This window comes from Grampus griseus (genome assembly GCF_964374135.1).
Source record: "Grampus griseus genome assembly, chromosome: 2".
Taxonomy (NCBI): Eukaryota; Metazoa; Chordata; class Mammalia; order Artiodactyla; family Delphinidae; genus Grampus; species Grampus griseus.
Genome location: NC_139018.1, coordinates 175104288 through 175128528, shown reverse-complemented (window position 1 = coordinate 175128528; position 24241 = coordinate 175104288). Strand labels below are relative to the sequence as shown.

The window sequence follows — 24241 nt, the reverse complement described above, 5'->3', positions numbered from 1 at the left end:
GTAAAATCTGTATATACCACACCAAGAGATGCTTTGAATTTTACGTGTGTGTGTTGGGAATGTCTTTGTCTCATTCATAGGCTCTGAAGACAGGACTCCAAAAAAGAGATTCTCTGAGGTGCAAAAAGAGAGACGAGAACAGGCGCAGCGGACTGTGTTAATCCACTGCCCAAACAAAATCAGCGAGAAGAAGTTTCTCAAGTACTTATCCCAACATGGATCTATTAACAACCACTTCTTCTATGAAAGCTTTGTAAGTATTTGGAAAACAATCTAACTTAACATTCATACTTTTTTTAAAGTTATTTTTTGCTCTGTTGCCTCTGCAATATGGTAAAGTTAGATTCTTTTTTGATATCCTGCATCTATCTTTGTCTAAATTTCTTCAATGAGATTTTTTTTGATATGAGAATAGAGATCCTTATAGGAGTATCACAGAATTATAAGCATAATTATACCTGAATCATTTCATAATTTGAATACTTTAAATCGTTCCATTACCTTAGGTGTAGAAGCCAGCGGGAGATCTTTGTTTTGCCTTTTAATTTTCTATTTCAGCATTATTTTCAGCTTCTCTTAACTAATACCACTTTATAATGTTCCTTTTCTTAATCTGCTTATAATGGTTAAAACCATTGCTCGTGTTAGAAGTGTATCATTGTAAATTTTAAAAATTAGTATTTTGCCTGTTATGATAATTGCTTTGAAATATGAACTAAAATACTGTGTTAAAAATAGAATTTTGAAATGTGTTCTGTTCTTCTTGTGCTTTTGGTATAGGGTCTTTATGCTGTTGTAGAATTCAGTCAGAAGGAAAGCGTAGCTTCACTGCAGAATGTAACTCGCACTCCAAGCCTGGGCACAGAGGCTGCAATTCCATTCAGATCACGTTACTTCAATTTAAAGTTGAAGACTCCATTAAACCAGACTTCTGAGCAGTCAAGTATTCGATGTAGGAATCAGTCTTCTCCTTCAAGCAAGAAGCTTTTTGAATTACTTTGTTGTGCAGAAAGTGTAAGTTTATAGGTGTCCTTCCCCGACTTGATATGTGTGTGTGTTTGACTTGTTTTGTATATTGTAAGTTTTTATTATTAGATATTCATACTGAATGAAAAGTAAAAGTAATCCTTCCCTACTCCCTGCCACCATATCCCATTTGTAATCCTCAGAAGGAACCACATTCTTCCAAAGTTTTGGGCCTTTGGATTATTCTGGCTTTCTTTCACTTGTCAACATGGCATATAATCGTACATGGCATTCTTTTATAAATTTTAAAATACCTTATTTCTGGTTTTATCTCTTTTTTTCTGCTCTAGTAATGTTTATAGTAGTTTTGGTTTTTCTTACTCAGACTTGTCAAAGGTTTAGCTAGTCCTTTGCAAGAATATGTTCATGGTTTTAGTTATCAAAATACTATTTTGGGGGTTGATTTTCTAATTTTTAAAGCAAAAACCTTTTGTATTTCCTCTGCTTTCTGTTATTTATTTTTCTTGAGTTAAGTGTTTAGTTCAGTTATTTTCAATATTATTTTCAAATGTGGGCATTTAAGGCTGTGGTTTTCATTTTAAATATTCAGCTCCAGCATGCGCCTTCACAGTGTGTGATCGTTCTATCACCAGCCTTCTAGGGAACATACAGGACTGCTGTTCGGAGGAACTGGGGGACCTTGGGCCTGCATTCCTCGGAGCCTTGCTTATTTCTGGTGTTACTTGCCTTTAACATTGGTTCTTCTCTCCCCCCAACTTCATTTAAATGTCCAGCTTTGTGATTGCTTTGACCTCCTCTACTGGGGCATTTTACTGTTTGCATTTTCTAAAACAATACTTTATACTCATGGCCTAAGAAAAACAGTAGTTTTAATTCTAGGCAACTTTTGTTTTTTGCTGGTGTCCTCATTCCTTAGTGCTTTTTAAAGGGCATTTGTAAAATCCACTTTTAAGGCTACATGTAAAAAGATTGCGCCTTTTTAAGGTAGGTCTCCTGAGCCATCAAATTTCTGGAGGTAAAATGACAATTATTTCACGTGACCTTAACATTTTCCATATTCTCTTGTTTTTGTTCTGGCCAGCTAGGTCGATGATCAGCTGAACACTCTCCTGAGGGAATTCCAGCTCACAGAGGAGAACACCAGGCTCCGATATCTCACCTGCTCTCTTATTGAAGATGTAGCCGCTGCGTATTTTCCGGACTGCACCGTCAGACCCTTTGGCTCTTCAGTGAACAGTTTTGGAAAATTAGGATGTGATTTGGACATGTTTTTGGATCTAGATGAAATTGAAAAATTTAGTACTCACAAGGTAATTACACTTCTTTAAATCACAACGTTGTCAGAAAAAATAAAGGAAATCTTTGGGTTTAATAAAATTACAACTTGATTTCTAAGCTTAAGAAGCAATATGGTTAAAGAATAGGGTCTGTTTGATACTGATTCTTTGGAATTGTAGAGTCTTTCTTTGTATTGGTCTAATGTTATCATTTTTTTGTGAATATCTTAAACATGTAATAAAATGGTTATTCTTTTTGAGGGTTGAGAATTTTTGGGGGTAGGCCAGGGTTCCTTACTGTGTTATTCAGATTATGTGTGTATTAACTAATTTTTTCATCTGCGTGATCTAGTTAGTGAAATGCTTTTTACATCTCATGATTTTTGTTTCTCTTCATTTCTCAGAATTCTTTTGATATTTGTTTTATTCAAAGACTATGTTAGCTACATATAGGTATATGATTATTATACCTTTTTATTGGGTTGTTCATTTATCATTAAATTTTGTCCATCATCTCTAAATGCCTTTTCTTTCCATTCTTTTTTGTTGGTTAAGATGGCTGCTCGTTACTTGTCTCACACACCTTCTCCTCCTGCATCAGCATTTCCAGCCTTCACATGTGTTGTTACGTTTCGGGTATAAATAGCAGATACTGAATTCTGTGCTTTTACTCCAATCTGGGAGTCTTCTTATTTATTATGACTGGTAATTTTTGGATTATTTCTCCTGTCTTATTTTTTATTTCCTGTTTTCTATGCTTTTTCTTTGCTTTTCATTCCTTTCCTTTGCTCCTCCTGTTGGATTCTTTCTTTAGTCTGCCCTTTCCTCCCTTCCTGTTACAGTTTAGAAATTGTATATCCCATTTATGTTCTCATTAACATGTGTGTCTGACAGAGTAAACTTAATCAGTGTGTCTGTCATCATCCCAAACAATATGAGGTGCTTTAATTTCATTACAACTTTGATTTGAAAAGGCTTCTGTGTTTTTGTAAAATCTTAGCTTTTTAGGACTGTTCTTTCTTATGTATTTCAAACTAGTAATCATCTCTGTGTAGATGTCCAGTTGAAACTTCAAACTTGACATTTTGAAAACAAAACTTTATCTTCATCTCCTTGTAAATATTCTTTATAAGTTTTTATAAAAGTTCTTAGGTATGTGTCCCATGTTAATCAGTGGCATTTTAGCTTTCCTGACATTTGCTGTCGTCTAAGCGAAGATACCTAAGCTAATCTTTCAGGTCTGCCTCTTCATTTACATACTCAAAGCTGTAGTGACACGGTCCCTTATAAATTCTCACTTAGATGGTTGTAGCAACATCCTGCTTTCCACGTGCTTCTCGTGTCATGCCTTGGTATTCCAGCCCTCAGTCTCTGCTGGGGTTATCTTAAAACACAGACTGGATCATCCACAAGCTTAGAACAGTTCTTGGTTTTAACACAGAATTGAAATGATCTGTCTCATAATTGATTTTAGTAATCGTTTGTCTTTCTCTGTCTTCACACACCCAGTTTTCCAATCACGTCATTTAATTACCAGTTGTGGGGCACTTTTAGGATATGAATGGCCACTGAACCGTCGTTCTGTGTCTTCACCGAGGAGTGCGCTTCCCTTCCACGCCTGGCTACCATTCCTACACGGGTTTCAAGGCCTCGTTCTGACTCCACCGTCTTAAACCATACTTGATTGTTTCCTCTGCTCCGGTCAAAATTAGTCACTCCGTTTTTGGAGTGTAGCTCATACTTCTGTCTCCAGATTCCTCCTGTGTTACGTTTAGTTCGTGGTTGATCTGTGTCTCTCACTGTATCCTAAGCGTGGGCAGGGCAGGATCCACGTCTGTTCATTTCCTCGTCCCACGCAGTGCCCGCCATACTTTGTCTGCTCAGCATGTAATTACATAGTTGAAACTGGCCAAGAAATACGAAACACATGAAAGTGAAACGGGTCAGTCTGATTAAGACTAACGTGTCCTTGAAATTGTATTAAATTCCTGGCAGGGACACTTAAATTATTTTAGGCTATTTTTATATTAAATAAAAGAACTTGCCAGATAATTGAAGTGCATTATAATGTGTTGTAATGGTGAAAGCTTGGGCTCGGGAGGGCAGAATAGCAGTTCTTTTCCTTACCAGCTGTATGACCCTGGGAAAGTTATTTACCTTCTCTGTGCCTCGATTTTCCTAGCCATAAAATTGGCAGAGTGCTATAATGCCAGCTCATGGGGTGTTTGAGAGGATTGCTAGACAGTGAGAAATACATTTTTTTCTGTTGGAAGCAGAGGAAGGAGTTGGAAACTTAGTTGGATCTTAGATTTCTGAAATAGAGAGCTGTTAGGAAAAGATATTTTAAAAGACGGTGCTCCAGTCTCACTAAACAATTTAACATTATTTCGTATGTAGATTTAACTTATGCAGTGTTGTTATAAACATATACTCTGAAATATATGCTTGTTTAAGATGATAATAGCTTTGCTAATAGAAACATTTTAAAAATGAAACATGAAAAACAGGAGCACTTTTTTTTTTTTTTTTTTTAAAGAATAGATTTTAAAAACCAGGAGCACTTTTAAACTCATCCTCCATAAAGCAGCTTCCTGACCACTGTATGCAGTTGTGAGCCTCTCCCTCTTACCTCTTGGTGCTCCGTGTGTCCCAGCACTCCCCCTTGGTGTGTGGTTCTCTGGGCTTGTTTTATTCTTCAGCCTGAGTTGAGGGCAGTTAGGAAGGGATTATAATATAATCTATACAGCTTTTAACGTGATTTTTCCCCCCACTTAATAGTGTCTCAGCATCTCAGTCTACTGCATCCTTTTCAATGGATGCAGAATGTTCTATTGAACGAATGTACCATAATTTACTTAACCAGTGCTTTATTTGTTAGACAGGGGACAGTATCTTTTTTCCCCACTTTATTGCCAACTATATTAGGTAATATTCTTAGGTTGTGCATAACAGAAACCAACCCAAAGCAGCTTAAACAAGCAAACAAAAGAAGTAGAGGAAGCATCCCAGAACCCAGGGTCAGGAATGTGGGTGAGTCTTAGGAAAGGACAGCACTAGGAAGTATAACCAATCAAGAGTCCACGAAGGGTTCTGTTTCTTCTCCACGTATTTGATTTACTTAATATCTTCCTTCCCTTCACTCCCCTCTCCCCACCCGCTTCGATTTTCTTTACATTTTCATCCTCATGGTGTAGACTGTGCCTGCCCCAAAGCTTCTGAGTTATATTTCAACCACGTGGTTGCCTCGTAACCTCAGCTGCAGTTCCTGGTGGAGACGGCTGGCTGGATGAGGGTGTGCCCCCACAGTGCTCACATCAGCCGCCCTGCCTGGTGCACATGTGTTGTCAGGGCCATGATCCTTTCAGGGGGACTGAGTTCTCAAAGAGGGGCAGGAGGCTTTACTAAGCTAGACAGAGCTCTTAAAAAGTGTCTACCACACAAATAATGCTGCAATGAGGGGACAGCCTTGCAAATCAGCTCATCTGTATGAGCGTTCCTTTGGGGTGATTTCCTAGGATTTGAATAGCTAATCAAAATCTTATTGATATGTATTTAAAATTTTGCTATTTCAATACTAAAGTTGTCCCAAAAGTATGTCCCGGTTTACACTCCCACTGACGGGATGTATGTGTTTCCCCTCACCCACCAACACTGGTCCTGTCGCCCTTTTTGTCTTTGCCAGACTGATAAATGAAAAATCTCATTGTTATTTTAATTTCTTCTTAGTTTCTGGACAACAAGAACATCTCTTTCTATGTTTCTTACTCATTTTTTTTTTTTCTGTTAGTTTCTTATTCAAGTGTTTTTGTCCATTTTTAGAATTGGGTGGGCTTTCCTCCCTTCCATTTGTACAAACCCTTCATAAATTAGGAAAGTTAGCCCTTTATATGATATGTATTATTGTCTTCATTTGTCTTTTATCTAGTAATGAATATGTGCTTGGCCTGAAGATGGTTTTAATTTTTATTCATCCGTATTCTTTTGTGTGTTCTGGAATTTCATGTCATGCTTAGAGAATCCTTCACTCCAAGACTGTAGAAACTTTCACCCATTGTGTTCTGGTACTTTATTGATTAAAACCTTTTATGTTTAAGTCTTTGGTCTGTGTTGAATTTACTTTGGTTTTGGCCTAGTCTAGTGTATTTTTTTAATGGCCACTTGGCTCATTGTTTCAATAGCAATTTTCCTGCAGTAACTCGCAGAGTTCATTTTATTAACTATTAAATTTCTGTAGTTAGGTCTGTTTGTACTGTTTTCTTCTATTGATCTACTGTCCTCGTGCATATATTTCCTGTTATAACTACTGTGGGTTTACAGATCTTATTAAAATGGAAAGGCTAACTTGGAAAGGGCACATGTATGTTCACAGAATTTATAGAATCTATGGTTCTACTATTGTATTACTTTATGATATATACTGTGGTATGTAAGTTAATTATAAAAAGCCAATGATTTTTGAGGTTAGTATTTTTACTCTAGAGAAACAAAAGAAAACTGAAGATATTTTGAAAGTATTTTTATTGAAGTATAGTTGGTTTACAATGTTGTGTTGATTTCTGGTGTCCAGCAAAGTGATTCAGTTATACATACATATATTCTTTTTCATATTCTTTTCCATTATGATTTATCACAGGATATTTAATATAGTTCCCTTGCTATACAGTAGGGCCTTGTTGTTTATTTTATGTATAGTATCAATAGTTTGTATCTGCTAATCCTAAACTCCTAATTTATCCCTCCCCCACCCCCTTGGGTAACCATAAGTTGGTCTTCTATGTCTTCTGAGTCTGTTTCTGTTTTATAAATAAGTTCATTTGTATCATATGTTAGATTCCACACACAAGAGGTATCACATATTTGTCTTTCTCTTTCTGACTTCACTTAGTATGATAATCTCTGGGTCCATCCGTGTTGCTGCAGATAGCATTATTTTGTCCTTTTTAATGGCTGAGTGGTATTCCATTGTGTGTGGGTGTGTGTGTGTCACATTGTCTTTATCCATTCATCTGTCGATGGACACTTAGGTTGCTTCCATGTCCTGGCTATTGTAAATAGAGCTGCAATGAACATTGTGGTACATGACTCATTTTGAATTACAGTTTTCCCTGGGTATATGCCCAGTAGTGGGATTGCTGGGTTGTATGGTAGTTCTATTTTTAGTTTTTTAAGGAACCTCCATACTGTTCTCCATAGTGGCTGCACCAATTTCCGTTCCCACCAACAGAGTAGGAAGGTTCCCTTTTCTCCACACCCTCTCCAGCATTTATTATTTGCCGACTTTTTAATGATGGCCATTCTGATGGGTGTGAGGTGATACCTCACTGTAGTTTTGATTTGCATCTCTCTGATAATTAGTGATGTTGAGCATTCTTTCATGTGTTTGTTGGCCATCTGTATGTCTTCTTCGGAGAAATGTCTATTTAGGTATTCTGCCCATTTTTTGATTGGGTTGTTTGCTTTTTTGTTATTGAGTTGTATGAACTGTTTGTATAGATTGGAAATTAAGCCCTTGTCGGTCCCATCGTTTGCAAATATTTTCTCCTAGTCTGTAGGTTGTCTATTTTGAGAGCTGAAGATTTTTGGTCTGCGTTTGGCTGTGATCGCATGAAGAATTTTTTGTGTATGTGTTTGTGTGGTTATTGATTTTCTTTGTTTGTTTTGGGTTTTGTTGGTGTGTGTGTGTGTGTGTGTGTGTTTTGGCCAGAAATGCCTTAGGGCATCCTTTCAGAAAAGTTTTTTTAAGAAATTCCTTTTTATGAAAAGCTCCTATTTACAAATGTTTTTATTATTCAGGCCTCAGGAAATTTTCTGATGGAATTTCAAGTGAAAAATGTTCCTTCGGAAAGAATTGCAACACAGAAGATCCTGTCTGTGGTAGGAGAATGCCTTGACCACTTCGGCCCGGGCTGTGTGGGGGTGCAGAAAATACTGAATGCTCGGTGCCCCCTTGTCCGGTTCTCACACCAGGCCTCTGGACTTCAGTGTGATTTGACTACTAACAATAGGTATGGTCTCTCATTTGTTACCTTACATGTGAATGTTATAAGGTATTAGGATAGTTTTTCTGGTACAGAAGCAATGGCTTTCGACTCTTTGATATGCTTTAATAATAATTTTTTAAAAATTTGAACACTTGAATTGAAAAGTAGGGTTTTCAATTATTAAAATGTTAACATGCCTAACTAACATCCTCTGAGAAGACTTGTGTTTCATTGTTCTTACTTATGTAGCCTGATAACAACTAAGAAATTCCGAAGTATATAGCCTTCTAGCGCACTTGGAAAATAAAGCAGTACCTTGGGTTTGTGCTCTCAGCTGCTTCCAGATGCAGTCGACTGTGTGTCCAAACAAAGGTAGCATTTGCTTAAGTCAGACGGTGGTCTGAGCAGCCTAATGAGACTGCGTAGTTTTTCTTCAGCATGTTTTCATTTTATTTTCAACCTGTTTGCTTTAAAACACATAGGATGAGAATGACAAGTTCTTTTATACTCTGACGACTTTTCTTTGGTTCTCAGTAGGGAAGACTTCTCAGCTGAGGAGTTTGTTTCTTTATACTCTAGTATGCTCATTACGTGTGTTTGGTTTCACTGTACTCTCTACTAGATACATAATCAGAAGTACAAATAGATTCAGAAAATCCAATCTAGAGCAGTTTTGATTAAACTCAAGTGTTCACTAACAAGTCAGTGCTAAGTACTTTTGAATAATAAAAATATATACTGTATTTCTATCATTACTATATTTTCTTTATAGTATATAAATAGAATAAAATGACTTTTTTTTAAGAGGTGAAAGATTACATCATTAATTTTTTTTTAGCAAGAAACACCTTTATATAAATCCATACAATCAGAATAGTTTTTAAACTACTGAAATTTTTTTTTCACACATACACGCTGTATTTTATTTTTACAAGAGATAGACTGACACCAAGCATTGTAAATGGATGACCACAACGAAAGCAACAATGACTGCAATTACCAAACATGAAACCCACTCACACTATGTCATAATAGTGACATTCAGTCCAGGAATCGTCCACTGTAACAGCTCCTTTACTTTGCAGTGAAAATTGATTTGTATATATTTTGCTTCTGAGTCCTTGTGGGATTTTTTTTTATTCAAATAGAAAGTCACAAAAATTATAATCATCCTCATCAGTTCACTCAGTCCCATGTAATTAATTTTTTTTTCATCTTGATCTTTTGTTAGCACTTTTATGAATTCATCAGTTTTCCATAAGAGTTCTGAAAATGCTTATTCATTCAGTTCAGCAGTATAGTCAGTTACCAGAAACCTGTACTTGTCAGAGTCTTTTCCATGAATTCCTTGAAGAGGAAACCCTTTTATAGGAACATTTTTGCAAGAGCATCAGAGTACACCCAGAACTGTCTGTAAATGACAAAAGACTTAAAAATGACCACAGTTAAAGATTTGATAAAAGTTTATAATAATGCAGTTGACAAGGAAATTTAGTTATTTCTGAGATATACATTTTAAAGTAATAACTAGAATTATGACTTATAACATTATACCAGGACATATAAGATTTTTAGAAATTTCATGTAACGTCTGAAACATTTATATTAACGTATTTCCATACAAATAACCCAAAGAAAGTTTAGTATTAGTTGTTTTTCTGTTTGTTTGTTTTTTTATACAGCAGGTTCTTATTAGTCATCAGTTTTATACACATCAATGTATACATGTCAATCCCAATCGCACAATTCATCCCCCCGCCCCCACGGTTTTCTCCCCTTGGTGTCCATATATTTGTTCTCTACATCTGTGTCTCTAAAAGGACATTTATCTTTGTAATAGTGTTATTTTCATGGTCTTGTTGGTATAGTTTTAAAAATTTTGTTTTAATATGCTTCAGGTTTTTATACTCTCATTGTTTTTTTATATCAGATACCTTGCACTATTTGATATTTATTTTTCAGCTTAATTTACCTTCATTTACATGGATAAAACATTTAATCACCATGAATTTCTAATTTGACATTTCTGCTCTTTTCCTTAAACTCAGGAGGTAAATGCCATCCATGGTGGTACTTAGTAGACAGTTTGGAGCTGATACTGTGAAATGATGCTGTGCCCTCTCTCAGCTCTTTGAGTAATTAAAAAACATGTCTTGATCAGTAGGAGGTTAATTTTAAAATAATTCTTATAATTCTTTGCACTGTAACATTATGACTAGAAAACTTATTGAAAACAGGCTCTGAAGATTGATTTCTTAATAGACATTTTATCTTCATGGATTGTGGTTTTTATAAATATTAAACTTAAGTAATTTGGGCTGAATTTTAAGACATTTATACTTTCTTGATAAAAAAAGTAGAATGTTTTCCTTGTCTGTCAAAGGACTAGATAACCCCCCTTTCCCATTCTAAAGCGTCCTGATTTAGATGATAAAGTATAAGGTTATTTCACCTATAATCTACAATGAGATCAAATTGTTTTTGAAATTCAGTTATCAGGAAATCTTTACCCTGGAAGAATTATCATGTTTCTCTTTGTGGCCAGTGTAAATCCTACAAATGACCGCATTTCATTTCTAGCTACTTCTGGTAGGAAGATCAGAAATAAACTTGCAGCTCAAATTTTAATTAATCTGCAGAACCATCGGGCTGGAATGCCTACAGCCCGAATGCATTCTGGTGCTGACTTTGTTCGTTCTGTCTGTATCTTCTCTGATCTAAATTTCTAGACTCATACCTGGACAACTTACTATAGGGGTTCTTAAATGCTCCCTAAAAACACTGGAAAAGCAATGGGTGCAACAAATAAACACATGAACTGATAGCTCAAAAAAAAAAAAAAAAAGAAAAAAGGACTAGATAATCCAGGTGTGCAACTGAAGTGTGAAGCGTCTTATTTACAGATGTGCTGGTGTCTTTACTGCTAGTTAATAAAGAGTGCTTAGGTAGTATTTCACTTATTAGGTCATGTTTAGGAACTTTGATTTTAAAATTTTAAGCTTTAGAACTGCATCATGGTTGTCAGCAGTTAGAAGAATGTTCTAAGGGTAATGAAAGTATAACCATTCGCGTTAAATTTTATATTGCGAATACATAATGCTTTTGATGATCCGCTCTTGTTATTCTGAATATGTTCGGGTAGAGTAAGATATTTAGATACGTCCCCAGGTATGTGTTTTATTCTACTCTGGGATCATAATTTGGGGGTTTGACAATTCCTGTTATTTTTCTCTTTTGAAGGATTGCCTTGAAGAGTTCTGAACTCCTTTATATGTATGGTGCCCTGGACTCCCGAGTGAGAGCCTTGGTGTTCAGTATCCGATGCTGGGCTCGAGCACATTCATTAACGAGTAGTATTCCTGGTGCTTGGATTACAAATTTCTCCCTTACCGTGATGGTCATCTTTTTTCTCCAGAGGAGATCACCCCCTATTCTTCCAACACTAGACTACCTAAAAACCCTTGCAGGTGAGACTGGAAGCATCTCTTTTCTCTCTGACATTTGAATGGATAGAATTACCATGTGTTTTCAAAAGCATGTGTGTGTGTTTGGTGGTCATGTATTTTCAAAGCCTTATGAATCTAAAATTTAAGAGCTTTTAATTTTCTTAATGTCCAGCAGAGGTCATGAGAGCAGATGATTTGTGAAGCTGAGGCCTTTAGAATTTTTTGAGAGTTCTGTCTTGTGTCAGTTGGCAATGTTGTTTACAATCTCCTGAGCCAGTTGGAACCTCTCCCTTGGTTTACCAATCTTGGAATGACCTTGGAAAAAAATATATCCCAGATGCAGCTTCTGATAGGATCCCAGCTTCAGAGATGGCTTTCCAAGTCTGAAGCTATTTCCAGATTTCTCTTAGAGATGCTAAAAACTGTTTCATGTTTTTTTTGTTGTTTTCGCATCTTTATTGGATCATAATTGCTTTACAGAGATCCTAAATTTTTTTTTTGTTAAAGCTTATAAGGAATCATAGGTAAATGGTTTTAAAATTAGTATACTATTTAATTTATATCTTAAATAAATTGAAATTTTGCTAGACTGCTGGATGAGATACTAAAGTATTACAGTCCTAAATTCTAAAAGGAAGATGATTCAGGGATGTGCTCAAAGTGTATGCGCACTCCATCTTCTGCCCCTCCTGTATATTGCTGCCGAATGGTTCTCTTAAAGTACATCCCTGAATCGCCCCTGTTTAAAATCACCTTAAAGGAATTCTATTCCCTGTAGAATAAACCTCAAGCAGTTGACTTAGCTTGGTGTTTAAGATTTTCACCTGTAGCCACATCCAATTTTTCCAACCTCTTCTCCCACCATTTTTCTTCATGTGTTCCCACGTTTCAGCCAATATCACGTTCATAACATTTCCTCTTAGCTCTTTCATTTATGCTGTGTGTTTTTCTTCCTAGAATGTGCCTTTTCTTCTCTAAGTTCTTTTAAGTTCCCTTCCATGCCACTTTTCCTTACTATTCAAATTAGAAGTAATCTCTTCTTTCCTGTGAACACTGTAAGTGGTGGTACAGCTTGAAAGTAAGCTTTAAAAAAAGCTCCATGTGGCAGGTTAATGGAAAGTAGCAAGTTTTCAGGGAGGTGGAGTGGTGAGCCTGTGTCTCATCTTTGAGGTTGGGTTAAAGGGCATCGTCCGCGCCGGTGCTCATCTCATCGTTTGGTGTCATTCATTCACTAAAGATCTGTTGGTGACTTACTATGTGTCAGGTGTGATTTTTGGCACAGACGATGTTCTCAGGTAACTCAGTCTAGTAAAGAGATAAGAAACAAACAGAAAACATGGGTAGATCTCACCAGTAAGCAGCCTGGAAATAGCACTTCCTGCTCAGTCCCTGCTGTGTGCCCTGACGCTTCTGACTGCTCTCCTAGAAACCACTTTGGGGAAATATCATGGAATCTTGGAGTTCAGAAGCTAAGAAAGAGTAGAAACTGAAAAAGAGGAGGAATTGAGGCAGGTTTATGTTGGGGGCTGACTGCTGCTAACATCGTGATTGTTCTCTTCCAGTCTGGCAAGCGCTGCCACCCTGCCACGCTCAGGCCCCTCGCATCCCTGCCCGGGGAGGTTTATACTGCTTCTCTCCTTCCCACTGCTCCATTCTTAACAGAGTGATTTTCAGAAATTCATGTCTAATTGTAGTATTCTCTCTCTTGAAATCCTTCAGTAATTTCCTAGTATCTTTTTTTTTTTAATTTTCACTAATTGTTTCAGAAAAAATATGATTTGTGAACTAATTAAAAATGACATGTTGGGCTTCCCTGGTGGCATAGTGGTTGCGAGTCCGCCTGCCGATGCAGGGGACACGGGTTCGTGCCCCGGTCCGGGAAGATCCCACGTGCCGCAGAGCGGCTGGGCCTGTGAGCCATGGCCGCTGAGCCTACACGTCCGGAGCCTGTGCTCCGCAATGGGAGAGGCCACAGCAGTGAGATGCCTGCGTACCGAAAAAAAAAAAAAAAAAAAAAGACATGTTGAGTTTTTATTCCAAATCTGTTTTAAACCCAATTTAAATTTATTCACATCTTATGGCATCAAAACTGACAAAATTAGTTTGTGAATTCCTTCATTTTCTACTTAAAAACACCAAATTAGTTGTTAAAAATTCTTCATGTTTTTAAACGTGGTCAGAGAAACTTTGGGACCACTTCAGTTGCTTCTTTCCACACAGCACATTGTAGGTGTGAATTGCCAACAATGTAAAGCGAATTTGATGTTGCTACTTTTTTATCTTTGGTTTTTGAAGTTCTAGTGAAATCTTGAACTTGTAAAATAATTTTCTGTGGATGAATGTATATGAAGGATGCGGTGAAGATGCTTTTGAGGAGAATTTGTCAAAATATTTTTTTCCTACTCATTTAAGTATTTTTCAGAATCCATGTTTTTTATACTTTCTGATTTTAACCAATGGTCCCATACTGATGTACATTCAATAGTATATGGCTAAGAATAAAAACAGTGTTAAATCGTGAAATAATCAAAGCCATCTTGGGCACTGCATAACTAAGCAGCTGAGGGACTTGTGTCCTGTTACAGTCCTTGTCTTCTAAACTGCGCCTCTCATTGGATATTCAAGTAGAGGCTGTCGTTTGTGTTGTTTCACAAAGAAGACAGTGAGACCCTGTCAACACGAGTGCCTACCTGCATGCCTGCCTGCTGGCTTGTTTGTTAGTAGACGGCAGCGTCAATTTCTGGGGCGCCTGTTAGCACTTCTAGGACTTTGTCAACCGCTGTTTGAAATCCAGAAGTGGAAGTCCAAACTTCTTATCCTTGTGTTTCGGGTCCTTTCGTGGTCTTCGTTCTCCTCCTCCTCTTGTACCTTCCCTCTTGTGTGTCGATCGGGAGCTGCAGCCCTTCTGCACATCTCTGTGCCTTCGCCTGAGGTGGCCTTTTCCTCCTGCCTCCTCTTCTTGCCTGGAGGACCCCCTCATCGTCAAGGCAGAGAGGACATGCCCAGTCCACAGACTTGCTTGTTAGCTCTTTCCTGGCTTCTCTCTCCCCGCTGCCTCCCAGGAGGCAGTGCCTTGTCGGCTCCCAAGTACCTGGAGCGCACCTGGCTGGTAACAGCGGGTAGACTGCTGTCGTTCTTTTACCTGCCTGCCTTGGCCAGGCTTTTCTAGGGCAGGCTGTCTGATTCGTCTCTGCATTTTCTGCTCCTGGCTTAGAGAAGTTCGGTAAATAGATTGAAATGATTGGATGAACATTTTAAAGTTGAAGGTGGTTTTGTACTGAGCATGATGGCAAGTTTCGTATTTTGGTTATTCTTGAATTTTTGTTTCTTTATCTTTTCTTAGTCGCTACTACTTTCCCTCATGTGTCTTATTTTCGTGGGTCTTCTGCCCTTTTTGTGGCTTTGCTACCTTTGTTATATTTACTTCTGTGTTTAATGCTTTTAATATAGCATCTTCCTCTTACACTCAGTTGTTTGATTAGAGTTCTTTTGTTTAGGATTCCTGCTTTTCTTTCCTATGACAAATTGAAGGTTTGAGGAAGAAACGACTGGGTAGTGTTTTCAGCAAATTTGATGCGGAGACCCCAGCACAGAAGAGAGCTTTATTTGCCAGCTTTCTGTGACCCAGTAACAATGTATTGAGTACCAGGCACTTGGCTAAAAAATTTTATGCATCGTCTCAATTTCCTAAGTTCACGTAGTTAGAACATGCTAGAGTCAGAATTCAAATGCAAGCACTTTTCAGAGCTTATACTTTTTTTCCAACTGAAATATAATACACATCAAAGTGCATATGTGTGTGTGTGTTTGTGTGTGTGTGTGTGTGTGTGTATAGATTTTCGCAAACTGAACACACCTCTGTAACCGCCACCCAGATTGGATAAAGCACCTAGAAGTACCAGCTGTGCTCCTTTCTGGTCACTGTACACCTTCCCGCAGCCCAGTCTCTTCTGACAGCGTAGATGAGCCTTAGCTGTTCGTGTCTCTTATGTCAAAGGTATCACAGAGTCCATATTCTTCTGTGTCTGGCTTTTCCCTCTCAACATTGTGTTTAGGAGATTCACTCATCTTAGTGCATTTGTGGACCATTCATTTCCATTGCTAAGTAGTATTCTGTTACATGAATATTCCAGAGGTTTTTTCAAGTTCTATTTTGGTGGACACTTGGGTGATTTGTAGTCTGGAACTGTGACAGGTAGTGCTGGTGTGCCTGTTCTGGCGCATTTCTTTTGGTGAGAACTGAACACAGGTACTCATTTCTGTCCAGTGTATCTGAGGAGTAGAGTTTCTGAGTCTCAGGCTTCGGGTATATTGAGCTTTGGTAGAGACACTGGCAAACAGTTTTCCACAGTGTGAACTCCCGCAGGCCCAGCATACAAGTTGTAAATGCTGTTGGTCTTTGCCAACACCTGGGATTATCTTTTTTTATGTAGTTCTTCTAATTGCATGTGTCGTGGCATCGCGGTTTGTTTTGATTTTCTTTTCCCCGGTGACTAATAACATTGAGCACCTTTTCATATATGTATTAGCCATTTGGGTATCTCTTGTGAAGTTTCTGTAAGTCTTTCGCTTATTTTTCTGTTGGATTATCTGTCATTTTCTAATTCATTCGTTGGAATTCTTTACATATTCTGCATGTGAGTCCTTGGTCACGTGTTCTGTATGTATATGCGTATCTGTGTATCTCAACTATGTGCACACTGGTTCCCTTCACGCCCTTGATAGTGTCTGATGAAAAGGACTGTGGCTTTTAAAGTTCTATCAGTTACAGATGCGCATGGTTATTGCGGACTTTGTGACTGTAACTCGCGCTCTGGGCCCGTGCCTTCTACTCCTTTAGTCTCTCACTGTAGGCACCGCTTTTAACTCTTCTACCTGATCTGTTTCATATTTTAAACCATATTTCCAAAATAAAATCCTGAATTGCTGTTTCTTGATTTTCCTTTTTCTTTAGCATTCGGCACCGTCTGTGACTTCCATTTATGGAAGAGGAGGAATAACTCTTGCTCCTGTAGGGCCCTCACACATACACACGTATTTTCCACCCCTCGTATTGTGACTAGAGCTACGGCATGATCTTGCTTGCACTCTTGACACTGTTGTGACTATGGAAGCACTATTCATATCTGATCCATGCAGTAAACTAAAATTAATTTCCTTTCCTGCCCAACTTCTTATATTTTTTGGAGTTAATAGTTTTTAATATTCCTTATTTATTTTGTTTGCTTAGTTTTTCATGTACTTAACATTAATTGAATCTCAAACTTGCCATGAGTTATCTCAATAAATCTTTTCTCAAAATAGAAGCGTCAAATACTCTGTTAATTAATTCTTCTTCACCTAACCTCTGTTTTTAAAAATAGTTCTTCATTTTATTTTGTTTAGTCTCATGTTAGAGGCCTTCCTCAGGTGTCTGGTAATCTTTGAATTTCTGCTCATGTTTGAGTTAGAAACTAAAAGCTCATCTGAGTCTCTGAGCCCGGGGGGAGCTTGCTGGCTGTGACACACGATACAGGGCCCGGCCGGGCTGTTCTCTGGGGCTTTGGGTCCCCATATCCAGGTCGTTCCTCTGGGGCTGCAGGCTCCCCAGAAAGGACTCTTTCGATCTTTTTCTCTGGCAGAAAAGGCCTGGCTACTGGCATGCTGAAACTGTGGCATTTATTGTGCCATTTCTTGCATTTAGAACAGTTTTCCCACCGTCAGCTGTGTCTTGCATCTCCCAGTCTAGAGGTTCTTTCTTCTGTCTCCAGGGTAAACGCGACATTTTCCGTCAGGAAGAGACCTGGGGTCGGGGGAGGGTCTCAGTGCTTCTGTCACCGTCAGGCGTCCAGGCTGGGCCTGGCGCTTCAGCTCCTGAGCCATTGGGAGCTCTGCCTGGACATCTGGCTTCCTCTTGGCTTTCTCCACTGCTGGTTTAGGACCCGGTGTTTGCACGTTGCCTGAGTCATTGCTGCTTGTGCATCTGTTCTTCATCTTAAAAATGTTGGTTGCTCTTGGCTCTTCTTTTCTCCACCTTTAAGATTGTATGTCATCTTACTGTCATTTCAGTGGTGCTCTGGGAGGGGGTAAAGGTGGATGCCCGAGTTTATTTTGCCATCTTTACCCCAGAGGGGCTGAGTGTCACTGGAGCACGAGGCCTGATGGGGGAGGGGTGCGTAGAAGGACCTGGCCTCGTCTGTAGACTAGCACGGGTGATTAGCAGTAAGTAGTCTGTGTTACAGATGCACACGTGTGAGGAACAGCATCTAAGTGTGAATTATTCTGGAGTCGCGTGAGCTACGAGGTGTTAGAGCTGCTTTCAAGGGGGGATATACCCAGGCCACTCAGAGTCTTCACAGAGTTAGATCCAGGTACTTGAGAGGCGATCCCTTGGATGTGCATTTTCAAAAATCACTGGCTGGTGGACTAGAAGGAAGCAAAACGGCAACTGCCCGGGTGTGTTACCCCCGCCCCACCCCCAGATATTAAAGAGTTAGCCTCACAAGTGAGTGGGGCGGAGTCCCCTGCCACCTGCTGGCGTCTCTCAGTTACTACTGACCCATGGCATACCGGAAGGCTTGGCGCTGTTGATAGTTACAGTAGAAGCGGAATGTAGTTAGTTATATAATTGTAGCTATTCAAGTTTAATTCCAGTAAACTCTTCTTATAAGAGTAGGACGTGATGAAGGATTTGTTACCAAAGAAAAATTAATCAGCTTTCATATAAACTTGATGCCTGTTGTTACGTCCCTTATTTAGATGCCTGTCCACTTCAGGTTGTTTGTTAGAAATGCATGTGGCTGGTGCAGTGTTGATTTTGGCTCTTTCGAACAGAAAGATGAACCTAAATAATTATATAACCCCATAGATACGATTATCTCTACTGCAGCCCCTAGTAATCCAATATATACCAACTCTTGCCAGTTGTGATCTCTCTGGCAGACTGTGAGTTATGGTAGTTCAATATTAGTTCCCTGACAAATGTGGGTACGTTTATCAGTCTGGATATGTCTGTGAGAATGTTATTCAGTGAATTTCATTTGTCATATGTATCATGTTGAAAAACAGTAATTGCTGTACCAGTCATTGAAAATCTAAAGATTTCCAAAGGAAGCAAGAAAATCAGATTTAGTAAATACATAATCCTCATTGTTTTCGTGTAGTTTTGAAGCTCACTTAAGGGGAAGGACTCTATTCTGAGTTAATTAAGGAGCTTACACGGCTATTTTGTCCACAGCTGAGAAAGTTCGTATGAAGAATTTTTGCCAGTGTTTCATACAGTACATTTAAGAAGAAAGTCATTGCCGCGGGAATTAACGCAGAGTAATAGGGTATCTTACGTCTGAGTAGGTTGAGCATCATTTCTCTGTGGCAGTGCTGTCCAGTAGAACTTTCTGTGGTCATGTTGTACATTAGGGCAGCCACCTGTTATCTGTGGCTATCAGGCACTTGAAATATGGTTAGTGTGACTGAGGAACTGAATTTTTAATTTTAATGGCCGCATGTGTCTAGTGGCTGTTATATTGGGCTGTGTAGCTGTTGTTTGGGTGATAGTTTAATAGCAGAAAAACGAGGGAGAGAAAAAAGGGGAAGACTTCAACAGCTGAGTTGTTTCTTAGGTTTGAATGCCTTGGGGATTTTGAAAAAACAAAAATGGCCCTATCTTAAATCAGAGGATAATTTTTGTCCTTTAAGTTTTACTACTTTGTTAAAAACTCTTTTAGTGAAGACCAGCAGTCATAGACACAGTCTGATTTTCATCAGTGTACATTCCTAGAAATACTTTAATGTAGAAATACTTTAATGTGGATCTCATTTTTCTATTAGAATTACATTTCTGGGGGAAAAAAAGGACACAGCAGCTAAAAGAGCATCAATGTATGTGACTGGCCTGTGTCACAAAAAATATAAACTGTTGATAATTTGAAATAATAAAACATATGCCCAGGTCCCATAAAAAGTAGATCTAAGTGGAACTGTATATAAGTTCTTCAGTTGTATAGTAGAGTACATAAAATTTGCTACTAAAATTAATAGCAATTAATTTTAGAATCTAGAATTAATGGTAGAATCTGGAATGCTTTTTGACAACTTAAGTCAGTAACTCAGGTCTTAACCAAAAAATAACCAAAATCATAAAAAAGGGGAGACAGAAGTTGGAAGGAATCTTGTTTATCTCTTTCTAAATTTCTTTCTGGCTGTTCTAGATAAGCACTCAGAGTCAAATATCAGCGATCATTCAGATTCTTGGTTGTGTGCCCGCTGTACGCTGGACTCTGTTCTTACGGGCTGGATGGGAGTGGGGAGGGAAGGTCATCACTGCCTTGATTGGACAGTGGCCTCTGTAGCCCCAGACTACAGAGGGTAAGGGAGCAGACAGCATGCACGCAGTCATAGCGCAGTCGGGCAAGTGCCGATGGAGCACAGAACAGAAAGGCTGGAGCGCCAGCTTGGAGTTAGGGAAGGCGAAAGCCGTTTTTAGGTGGCCACTCATTAGACTTTCCAGAATGGGAGTTTGCCTGCATGTTGTACAGTGGAAGGTAGGTTAAAATGGTTGCAGGATTTCATGGTAGCTGTATATTTATTGATAACTAGGGAAATGATTACCTCTGAAGATGTATATACTGTTAGGAAGGGTGAATGTTTAAGTCCACTGTGCTGTTAAGTGTGTGGTGCTGAGTCCCAGTCGCTCTAGAGGCCTGCGTCTTAGAAATTACTGGAAGCTTTTCAGAATTCTTAGGACATTCAATTCGTATGTATCGTGGATGAATTGTTGAAAGTAAACGCACAAAAGGGTGATAGGAATGAAAATGGAAATTAAATATTATTGATCAAAGATAGTGCCAGGATTTAAGTTGGTGAAAGATGGGAACTCTCTACATTTTCAGCTAGAAAACTGATGACCTCAAAAGATAGATTAGGAGTCATCGAGTGTTGACAGACAATTCTAGTTTGCTAAAGTACATGTGAAGTTAATTTTACCGAAGTAAAATTGCTCTCAAATCTTTTTTTAGTCGAGTTTTAATCCTACTAACCGTCTCTACTATATATAAAAAACACTGACTAATAAGAGGGCACATTCATCTGTAACTTTGATTTATGTGATTATAGATTTCTGGAACAGGGCATATCTTTGAAGTAGCATGCTAAATATTTCTCATCCCTGTTATTTAAGATGCAGAAGATAAGTGTATAATAGAAGGCCACAACTGTACCTTTGTTCGCGACTTCAGTAGAATTAAACCTTCAGGAAACGCAGAAACACTAGGTAGGTGTTTTCTTGCTCTTTGTTCCTTTTGGACTGAAACAGACTTTTTTATTGTTTTCCTTGTTTTATTTTCTTACAGAATTACTACTGAAAGAATTTTTTGAATATTTTGGAAATTTCGCGTTCAATAAAAATTCCATTAATATTCGACAGGTAAATACTGTTTCAATGTTTGGTTATTAGGTAGATGGTCTTCTACTGCACTAATATTTAATGAGTTTTGTTTTCAAAGCACTGTAACAAATGTCATTGCGTGTCACCTCTATGGTGATAGACGGTAATAAGAAAGCTGGTGCCTTAGTGGAGCTACATGACTTGGCTAAGATCAGTCATCTAGTGTCTGGAGGAGCAAAGGCCAGCTCTTTTCAACTTCTGCCTTTGTCACGTGGCCAAGTAACTTTGTGTCACTTACTACTAATACTGTGTCCTTCAAAATGTGGAATATATTCTGAAAGTTTTTTAGAAAGCATGATTTTACATATAGTTCTCTTTAAACTGGATTTGGGTTTCTATGAAAGAAACAGAATACCTAGTCCCAAAGATAGATGTGAGTGATTCCCTCCGTTTGAACCCTTAGGGTTTAAATTACTTAGGCAAGTGAATTATGATTTGGGTTCATCTGAGTAGCTGGAATGACAGACATTTTCCCTAAAGAGAATCTATCAGAGTAAACCCTGAGCAAAACTTGTTTGCACGTGGGAAATACTCGAGATGGCGCTCCGGGTCTGTTCTGCTCAGCATGTAGGTATCTGGTTACAGCCCTTAGAAGACGGGCTTCATAAAGCACATACTCAGATATTGTTTTTGTTTCTTCAACTCTCCTTTTTTCATTCTTCCCTAACCCTTATCCTGCTCATGGAGATCTTGTTTTTAACAAATAAAAAAGAAAGAAAGTGTGGGGTTGGGAGAGGGTAGAGGCACAGCGCTCTGGACTGCAGTCTAGAAGGAAAAAGGCACGGAGCATAGGGAGTTCTTCACCCTTTCTGCACCCTTACCCCTTAAGGTTCGGGGATGGTGGTCAGGCAGGACCCTGCGGGGCAGCGGCTTGAGAGGAGTTAGGGAATTAACGGGCTGCTCGCGTTGGAGACCTGACTGCTGGTTTTGCAGTGTCTGAGTCATATATGTGGTGTCATTTGCAAGAGGAAACGATTATATAGGCTAGTGGATCACTGATGTTTGTGTGACTCGAGCTCTAGCTTTTCTTTTTATTTCTGTGTCTTACCTGGCAGAGCCTTATTTAAGTTGGATCTTTAGGAATGTAGATGGGAAACGTCTAGTGTTTTTAAATGAATAATCCTTTGTTCCTTCTCTTCCTTTCTCATTTCATATTTGTGCAACATTAATTACTATATTTAATTTAAGGCTTCTGATTTTGTGTGCTTCTATTCCCACTGTAATAAGTATGTTTTTAGCAAGTTTCAAACATAACTGTATCTTGTTTTCTGCCATTTTTCTTTTTCATATTTTTTTTCTTTCCCAGCTCTATTCTGTTAGGTAAATATTATGTTATTTTAAAAATACTTTTATTGGTTGACTCAGCCCAGATACCTCTCATCAGAGCAGTGACATCATCATCCGTAGCTCATAAACCTAATTTACTTTTCTCTAAAGAATATTCATAAAACTACAGTGGAAAAAATCAGTCAGAAGTACACACACACATATACACTAACTCATAACATGCATATATACCCACTCCCCTTGGGGAAGAAACTCTTTACTCTGTAAAGTTAATGCTGGTATTTTATGCATTTTTGACGTTTTATTAAACCAAACAGTTTTTATATCTGAGCCCTTCATATATTTATACATCTTTGTCTTCCTTGTAATTATCTGTAGGGAAGGGAACAAAACAAACCTGAATCTTCTCCACTGCACATTCAGAATCCTTTTGAAACTTCTCTCAACATTAGCAAAAATGTAAGTCAAAGTCAGCTGCAAAAATTTGTAGATCTGGCCAGAGAAAGTGCCTGGATTTTGCATCAGGAAGATAAAGATCGCCTTTCGCCATCAAATAATCAGCCCTGGGGGCTGGCAGCCCTGCTGCTACCTTCTGTAGCAAATAGTATGTCTCTTGCCAAGAAGAAAAAGAAGCCTGCAAGTGAAAGAATTAAAAACTTGTTGGAATCCATAAAAAGTGAGAGTACAGAAAATTCCACAGCCACCAATGGGTAAAGAGCAGTTAGTACTCAGGCATGATGGCTGCTCCTTCGCTTTCAGAACTGGTTTTAGCCTCTAAGATAATTACTGGACTGCCTGGAAGAATGGTGTGAAATTCTGGCAGATCACACTTTCATCCGATGTCTCAGTTTTCATGATCTTCTCATTGGGCCCCTTAAACTGGTCTGACATTCTGCGATGTTTTCAGTCTGAAAGCCAGTGGCACTGTATTAAAACGCCAGCCATGGGAACAGGTGAAAGAAGATTGGAATATACTTCAGTTAAAATATACAAAGCAAGTGGGAAAAACTAGTTTTACAATCAAACCATTGTTGAAATCTGCATCAGTCTCTGGGTGTAAATCACTTAGAAGGACTTCTAGGTATGTACATACGTAGGCAATGAATACAGGAAAGCTGCAGAATTTGGTAGTACTCTTTGTTTTCGTATTCTTCAAAGTACTCGTATTCACATATAAGTAAAAGCAGATGGGTACTGATTTCCAAAAATGTTCATGTTTTTAAAACAGATGAATGCAGACACTTCAGTTACTACATTCTAGGTATTCTAAGCCAAATATATGAAAATACTAGTGCGCTGTATTTAAAAATATTACTTAGTTAATTTTTCTGTTTTCAAAAATAAAATCCTTTTTCTACTAGTATGTGGTATTGCCAATATTCCTTCACTTCTCTTTTAAGAATTCCTTTCTCCCTGTGGGGAATAGGTATGTATTGAAATACTATTTCCATTACATTCCCTGTAGAGTAACTTTCAGTTTATGCAGCAAATATAGAGTTGGAAAATACACACTTGAGCCAGCTGACTTCACGGTGAATTACTCAGCCGCTTTGGGCCCCAGTTTTCTCTTCTGTTAAATGGGGATGATAATAGTGCCTCCTTCACCAGATGGCTGTGAAGGTTAGGCGAGGCCCATAGGAAAGTGCAAGGTCATGGGCCTGGCACTTAGCACGTGTTTGTGATGTTTGTGGTATAGAATTATTATTCTTGCTACTCAGAATACAGATGTAGCATTTGTACTGGTTTTCAAAATAGTTTCCCATCTAAGTTTTAGGTCAGAAACGATAATGAGCTCTGCTTGGGGCGTTATGGGAAACTCATTAATAGAATTGTCATGAAGCA

At 38.4% G+C, this 24241-nt stretch overlaps 1 protein-coding gene across 1 annotated transcript in view; it reads left to right on the top strand.

The window, feature by feature from the left end:
- MTPAP (mitochondrial poly(A) polymerase) overlaps positions 1-23690 on the top strand; it is a 28576-nt gene extending 4886 nt beyond the window's left edge. Inside the window, exons 2-9 of the mRNA XM_082649315.1 lie at positions 81-253; positions 781-1014; positions 2073-2297; positions 8058-8269; positions 11486-11712; positions 20846-20938; positions 21018-21091; positions 22778-23690. Coding sequence (XP_082505441.1) covers positions 81-253; positions 781-1014; positions 2073-2297; positions 8058-8269; positions 11486-11712; positions 20846-20938; positions 21018-21091; positions 22778-23113 — 1574 coding nt within the window. The 3' untranslated portion in view covers positions 23114-23690. The remainder of the gene's footprint in view (positions 1-80; positions 254-780; positions 1015-2072; positions 2298-8057; positions 8270-11485; positions 11713-20845; positions 20939-21017; positions 21092-22777) is intronic.
- Positions 23691-24241: the final 551 nt, after the last annotated feature.